Source organism: Neodiprion fabricii, chromosome 1 (assembly GCF_021155785.1).
Source record: "Neodiprion fabricii isolate iyNeoFabr1 chromosome 1, iyNeoFabr1.1, whole genome shotgun sequence".
NCBI lineage: Eukaryota > Metazoa > Arthropoda > Insecta > Hymenoptera > Diprionidae > Neodiprion > Neodiprion fabricii.
Window position 1 is genome coordinate 26,065,738 of NC_060239.1, and position 7,813 is coordinate 26,073,550.

Below are 7,813 nucleotides of genomic sequence, written 5' to 3' on the forward strand. Positions count from 1 at the left end.
AGAGAAATGGCGACCGAAAAAGCACCTGCTGAAAAATGTCGAAAATTGAGGTTCTGGTTTTATGGCTGTAACTTTTGATGCGTTGATCGCAGCGTATTGAAACTGCGCCCAATCGATTTCTCTCGCAAAATTACGTCGGATTAGTACCACAAATGATCAATTCCAGCACTTTTGAAAATCGTGAGAATTTTCGCCAAAAATGGAAAGGGGTTAGCCTTACTTTTTTTTTGGGCAAAAAACTTTTGGTCTCAGATTCGATTTAAATGACCCTTATCTGACCAATTGGACCCTCAGGAACTCAGAAATCGCAGCGAAAAGAGCGTAGGACCAACAGAAGAGAAATGGCGACCGAAAAAGCACCTGCTGAAAAATGTCGAAAATTGAGGTTCTGGTTTTATGGCTGTAACTTTTGATGCGTTGATCGCAGCGTATTGAAACTGCGCCCAATCGATTTCTCTCGCAAAATTACGTCGGATTAGTGCCACAAATGATCAATTCCAGCACTTTTGAAAATCGTGAGAATTTTCGCCAAAAATGGAAAGGGGTTAGCCTTGCTTTTTTTTTGGGCAAAAAACTTTTGGTCTCAGATTCGATTTAAATGACCCTCATCTGGCCAATTGCACCCTCAGAAACTCAGAAATCGCAGCGAAAAGAGCGTAGGACCAACAGGAGAGAAATGGCGACCGAAAAAGCACCTGCTGAAAAATGTCGAAAATTCGGGTTTTCGTTTTTCGGCTGTAACTTTTGATGCGTTGATCGCAGCGCATTGGGACTTCCCGCAACCGTTTTTTCCAATACGTCGATGTAGAGAATTACGAAATCAATCTGATCATATTTCGACATAGGTTAATTTGTGATCGAAACCATCTAAATCATTCATAGCTTTCGAATTCTAACGCACAGACCCTCTTATTTCAGAAACTAGTAATACAACCGACGAAGTTTTTTCCTTCGCTCTCGTAATATCACATACGCTGTTTTCAGCAAGTTCAGCCTTGAGCCGAATGATTTCCTTCTGTAAAACAACATCTACATAGCTTCGGAATGAAGTTTTCTCAACAAACCTCGAAGTTGTCCAATAATGATCAGGAAAGATCATATATTATATTCGTAACACCGTCTTGAAGGTGTATTTTATCTAATCTATTATATTATTTTTCACCAAGCGATACTGAAATATTTCACGGACGTAATAATTCACATTTTTTTTCGTTTCAAGAGGTACGTTTCAACGGACGAATTACGTAAGAACCAGGTAGATATCGCCGAAATAGGCGTGCAACTACGTTTTGCAAATATTTCGACAAAAGCGTTACAGATTCACAATAACCGTTAGCTGAGGTTACACGCACACTGCTATTCAACAAAGCGGACACACCGAATATTGCGTGTCCATCTTTAGTATGCGTTGGCCTAAGCAATGACTAATACTGGAGCAAAGCCCAACCTTATCTCGTGAAAAATATTCATTTCTAATGCAGGTGCATGGTAACTCTCTTGTTGTAGAATCGCTGAACTCATATGAGATCCAGACTCCCAAGGAAGTGCCAGACTGCACCGACTTTAAGTCGATCCCGGATGAGTCAGTACTAGATTACAAGAAAACTTAATGTGGACAGATTTTTCAATTTTTCAACTATCTCACTAGTCAAGATTTTCCAATCATGGGTCTACCTAATGACAAAGAGTCATACACGTTCTCAGTTAACGTTCCATTCTTCTTGTTGACCTTCAACAGCTTGTACTTGTGCCAATTTAAATTATTCATGCTTTAAACAAATTTTCAAAATAATTGCGGTAGCTGAGGAGAGAGAATTGGTTTGTTTGTTTGAAAAACACTTGTTTTATTGACGCTATAAACTAGAAGTCCGGTATAAAATCTTTAACCTTATGAATTTTAATTACTTATTGAAAATAGTTTCTCAATTCACTCGAGAATTAGTGACCGTGTCTGCGGTCGAATAGCAATTATTCTAATTCTATCCAGTTTCTCAAACTTCAACTTATAGTCAGAATGTTACAGCAAATTTGTTCAAGATGTAATGGCTAATGAATCAGTCTATAAATAATATATTTCGCAAATGGAAAACCTATACGTATATATACACAACTAAATATGTATAACTAATGATCTTTGTGCTCTATTGGCTCAATAGCAATATATGTATCATTATTTGGCAAAGGTAAATTGTAATTGTGCGACTTACTTTACGTCTCAACATAATAAACAAATAATTTAGGCTAGATTTCTCATTTCAATAATGACATAGTGAGCGAATAGTATAATAATGTTATCATATTATATTTAGGGTGCTACAAATGTGATTATAAAATTGTGTTTGTTAAAGCACGAAGTGTTTGCTTTAAAATATATCGGATAAGCATCGTGGGCGCATATTTCCTTTTCCTCTGTCTATCAAATCTTATTTTCCATTTTTCTCCATGTTTTTCTAGTTTGCACGTATAAAAATAGTTTGTAGCCAAGCTGATTAGAGTATTTCTAAAAATATCTTATCATCAATTTAGGTCGACGTGATATTTACGGCACCATGATTTTCATTTTGGACTAGAATATACAATGTATACTAACTACGTAGTAAAAAGATTAGCATTTAACGGGAATGTGATCATCAGTTCCGTATATATTGCCGTTGAAACTGATACGTGCGAAACTTGACCGTTTACACAATAAGTAATAGATAAACAGAGACATCTCCGAATCGATCGAATGCGTCTCATTGAGATTACAGAAACAACGGCAATATGCATACAATTCACTCACATATGGATTCATGCATACGTACAAAGCGAAGTTCACTAAAGGAATAACGATTTTTTTAAATTCGTAATATTATAATACACCTTGTAAAAATTGACGTAACGTTAAAGTTTCTTTTTTTTACCACTATCGCCGCCTCTGCCATTCGACGGAACTTCCTCAACGTTGTTGCAAAGCTGGGCTTTGTGAAACGAGATGTGAGAATGAACGAAATTGAACGCATCCTTTCCGGCACATATCAAATTGCAAATGATCTCTGAAGGGGATTCATACTCGTTTGGAACAATCCCGTCAACCGACGACTCGAAGAAGCTGAACAGTGGAAACCAAATTCTTGTTCGATTGGAATCCCGTTGCATTAAGGCTTGATTGTTAGCCAGTGTATGATAATACAAAAAGAGTCGAGAAGTTATGTAAAATGCAACAAACACGTCGATAGAGTAGTGCTCATGCGCTGCCAGAATAAAAAATATTCCAAACATATTAAGCATCCACGTGAACGTGTGCAGGAAGTACAACTGCCTTGATGTATCTGAAAATGAAAAGATTAAGTTGATAGTGTTACTCTCCATTCCTTACTGCAATTTGATATTAGCTATACTGAATGGTGTAGCTTACATTCAGTTATGAAGAAGTTCAACATAGTTAATGCCACTGTATGCCCGCTGAACATGTAATCACCGCAAGTTCGAACTCCTTGAATGGACATACCGGCGCCTCTCCAGATTACATACGCCATAGATATCTTGTTGTAGAGTTCACCATACGCAGTCCTGTAAAAAGACAATAATGTATAATCAGTACTGAAAATCACGTTTACTTACGTCGAAATGAGATCTTATACGTACGCATACCCCGACCATTCTTCATCAGACCCCTTCCTTGGCTGACACTGCAGATGAGCACCAGGTACAGACAGAGAAGTTATGAGCATGGTTACGCATCTCAAAAGGAAGACTGTCCCGGACAGGGCAAAGAATCTTCGTAGTAATATAAACCTGGTGAAAATGTCAAGTCTAGATTAAAATAGGTTTCGCAGAATACAAACAGTTTTGAGGTAAAAATCTGAAATAAACTTTATATAATGAGGAATGTGATTCGATATACTATATTACCTATATCTGTGAAAGATAAGCACCACCAGCCAAATCGCAAACAGTAACGTTCCTGTTACTTCGCACATATCGAAAGCCCACGGTATGTGTGGAACATTATCTAAAAATATGTCTGGTAATGGTGGGTATTTTTTCATGTCAGGTACTCGATCGTGAACAATGACCATAACGAAGGCAGTGATCCATGTGACAATGAAGAGGTACCCTAAGCTTATGAAAGTTTTCCAAATTTCTGGTGGTAGATGAGATGCTTGGCCATCTTCAGACACGGATGCTGAGTACGACTCGTGTTCCATGGAGGCGTCATTGTTAACCACTCCATTGCTGGGTACCTGAAACATCAGTAAAACATTGACTCCAATACTGACTAATTTTGAATAATAATAATAATACCATGTTTGACCGTATCTACTTTGTTCAGAAAGTTGAATTCAAAGATAAGTAAGAAATATATGCGTGAAAAATTGTCACCTGACTTCCAGTGTCATTTTACTTTAAGGAGGTTTGTTAGTTTTATGAAGATGCAAAGAAATATTCAACGACTTTTTCAATACTATCCCCACGATTGTAGATATACCTGGATTGAAAATTTTTGTCTACACCATGCACTCGTAGTAAAAAGAAAAAATAAAATTTTCATGCATGGGCTCGTATGAAAGATGCAGCAAAATATTGCATTTTCAATTGAAAATTAGTTGTTGAACAGAATAGAGCTGAACACAGAACTATTGAAACTACAGAGAACATATTCAGGAAGTTGAATAAAAAATTTGATTTGCTTCGCCTGAATCATTTATAAGTAATCAACACAAATGTAAGCAAATGTGCTAATTGATAGGTTCCATGACCCATAGAGCAGCTCTGTGGGAAAGGTCGATTGGGCCTGAACCAGTATTCTCTGTCACCCTCACCAAAACTAGTGAACCTCTCTAATTCTTACTATTTTTTACCTATACATTCGTAGCTTCACAAATTTCAGCCTTGCTCATTTACTCACATCTTGGCGTTGATGAGTATAGTAAGTGGTCGATGGGAACAAGTCGATCTGTCCCAACTCGTACAAAGTAGTGATGTTGTCTCTTTGCAACTGTTTAATACTGATGTGCAGTCTTTTGATATCTCCAATGCATCTGATACTCATCACTTCAGGCTTCAGATCCTCTTCCGTTAGGGTCAAGAGTGCTCTGCCATCTATTGAATGTACATTTTCAAAAGCGTCCTTAAATCGGCAATGACCATTTTCTTCCAACCAGATTGCAACATCTTGGGTTGTCCATTCCGCCACACTCTTAGTGACCATTTTTCTGGTTATGCATTAATTTGGTTATCGTATATTTTTCTAACTGTGCGTTTTGCCGGTTGGAATAAAGTAAAGTTTTCTGGAAAATGATAGGATTAAGTAAATACAGTAGTAACATTATACATGTTAGTATGGATAACGAGAATGTCTATTATATATTTGGTATTAAATATAACAATCCATTGTAGGGGGTGATGAGACTTTATAATTTTTGTTAGAACACTAAGAATCTAGTTTATAAATTATGAATAGTGCTCAGCTACAATACTGTGACATACCGATTGACATTCAAATAGAGAAATACATCGTCAGACAGCTAAGAAGTTAAAATTAAAATACACTTCTCATGGCTGCAATAAAAGGGCAATTAGAGGTGTTCCGTATCTAGAAATAGAATGTCCAAAGTGAGTGTCACCTCCACCAATTTTGAGTTTAGCGAACAGCGAGTATATAAAAGTTATAGTAGATAAAACTAAAGAGTGTATATACGTATTACTACATAAAAATTTTATCACTACGACTGTGTCACAATTCTCTCATTACCGAGGAACTGCAATTGTCCAGCTAATGTTGTGCGGAAATATGCATGAACGTTTCAACAAAGGTCAGTGTAATGAATTTCGAAGATGAAAAAAAAAAAATTACTGCTTCCCAATATTTGAATCATCAGGAATAGTGCAACAAGTGAGAAATAACTGCAGATCTATTGCGACTTTTATCAGTCATTATATCAGCTGTGCGGGTAAAATGAAGAGCTGAGCATGTGATATTTTAAAAATAAATACATGTATACGCACGTACGTACAGACATGCTACAAAGAAAACTTGTTATTTAGCAACAATTGGCTCAACGATTGACGGTTATAGGTCACGAAATACGTCTGCCAAATTAGATAACACTTATCGCGTGCATCAGCATGCGCAAAATTATATCCAGAAGACAAGAAACGTTTACAGTACGTGTAGAAAATGAGGACATAACAGTACATGTGAGCGGAACACTCGCTGCACTGCCTGATCCTGCCTGTCAGCGACGCGTGTTGCATAGATGCATGGGTGAAATTTTACTCAAATTCTACAATACGTGCCTGGGAAAGTATCAGCGTATTACCAGAATTACACCTCGACGATGCGCTGTCTCTTCTTGTAGAAAAGGAACAATCGGAATAACGCGGAACGCAACATCAGCGACGGAGAAGATTCTGAACCGAGAATCAAAATAAAGTACACTACGAATTGTTTGACGACTCGCGAGCTCTTGCGTAGCACAGCTGACCAGCTGAACGAACGCGGGTCAATTGGAACGCGCCATGTTACGGTATGTACTGAAGTTTTTCCCAGATCCCTCCCTCCGACAGTCGATCGAGTTGCCCGTACGCGCAGGGATGACTCATCGGTCGGTAAGAAAGAGCGGTAAGACAGCGTCACGAGCGCGTCGGATGGACTCTGCCGCGGTTCAAAGGTATATTGGTGTAGTACAGTACAGAGATAACCGAGAGATAAAGAGTGACCAGAAATTCAATTGAACCCGTTGAGTTGGCGAAAATCTTACCGTACGACGATGTTGAATCTGATAACAATTTCGAGTTACGTGTTGCTGAAAAAAAAAAATAGAATAAGCGAAGTTTCAAGCGACAAAAACTATACGCACGTACCAAATTTTGTCAAATTCAAATTCGCCCGTAGCCCCACGCAACTATGCACTGCCTTAAAAAGAATATCGAAAATACGAAGAAGCATACGTTTCGAAATTCCCCAGTTTTACTGTAGCGAGAGCTGATTTGGGTCTATTTCCTGTATACGTACGTGTCGTCAAACGAACTCCCGATCGGCGTAGAATCGAGGATGCTAAGTAAACTGAGGTGTTTCAATAACAATAATAAGAAGAATAATTACACGGCACAGCGGAGTACCAGGCAATTTCTTTGTACGGCAAATTATACGCTCGATTTAACACTGGAGCAGGTGAATGTCGCAAATGACGAATATGAACTGACCTAAACGCGCAATGACCGTTTCGCATATCCTATTATGTCTATGTCGTACATAGGCGTGATAGATATGCGCATAAGAGATTTACGATACAAATATCAGCACCAATAACAGCAACTATAATCTATGTCGAAATATCGATGAAAACATACAGTACAGAGTATCATTCTATTTACAGATCACATTCTACTACTATGTACTGCATATTGGCAGAGCTGTATCCAAGGCACGTGACATGTGCGTGTCAATTGCCACGAGAATATATTTGTAGCTTTTACCATTTCATACCGCATATTATATTTAAAATTCTGATGCGTTGATACGCTATTCGTCGCGAGAACCCGAGCTTTGTACTTTACATACATACGATAACGCCTGAAAATATAGTACAGAATACCTTTGTTCGGACATGGCATTATATAATACCTGTACGTATGCGTTGGTCGTGTTATTTTTCCTGCCAACTCTTGAACGATGATATCCATTCCAAATCGTTCAATTTACGATGACCGATTCCGTGAACTATGTAGTAAAAGTTATCATTGCATCGATGTAATTAGTGTGTCCATCGACAGTTAGCACCTCATAAGCACATCGAATTCCTGTGTGCTCACCGCAGCAATCAAT

The 7,813-nt window shown here is 38.1% G+C and overlaps 1 protein-coding gene across 7 annotated transcripts; it reads right to left on the reverse strand.

Annotated features, from left to right (window-relative positions):
- Positions 1-1,827: 1,827 nt before the first annotated feature.
- Positions 1,828-7,189, reverse strand: LOC124183200 (sphingomyelin synthase-related protein 1-like). 7 transcript variants are annotated; one of them, XM_046571598.1, is made up of 6 exons: positions 7,001-7,189; positions 4,892-5,273; positions 3,895-4,226; positions 3,628-3,777; positions 3,398-3,552; positions 1,828-3,311 (listed from the first exon to the last, which is right to left on the reverse strand). In XM_046571598.1, exons 2-6 carry the CDS (start codon positions 5,192-5,194, stop codon positions 2,884-2,886), a joined length of 1,368 nt encoding a protein of 455 aa, XP_046427554.1. In that variant the 5' UTR covers positions 5,195-5,273; positions 7,001-7,189; the 3' UTR covers positions 1,828-2,883. The 7 variants fall into 7 exon arrangements, with proteins under 7 accessions (XP_046427554.1, XP_046427820.1, XP_046427464.1 ...); XM_046571864.1 differs by lacking the exon at positions 7,001-7,189 and adding an exon at positions 6,747-6,765; XM_046571508.1 differs by lacking the exon at positions 7,001-7,189 and adding an exon at positions 6,283-6,736.
- Positions 7,190-7,813: the final 624 nt, after the last annotated feature.

Excerpts from the sequence above, each read along its gene's own strand:
- LOC124183200 (XM_046571598.1), bottom strand. The coding sequence starts at position 5,194 with ATGGTCACTAAGAGTGTGGCGGAATGGACAACCCAAGATGTTGCAATC. Across the intron at positions 4,227-4,891 it reads ATACTCATCAACGCCAAGAT|GTACCCAGCAATGGAGTGGT; the intron begins GTGAGTAAATGA and ends CTGATGTTTCAG. Across the intron at positions 3,778-3,894 it reads CTTATCTTTCACAGATATAG|GTTTATATTACTACGAAGAT; the intron begins GTAATATAGTAT and ends CATTTTCACCAG.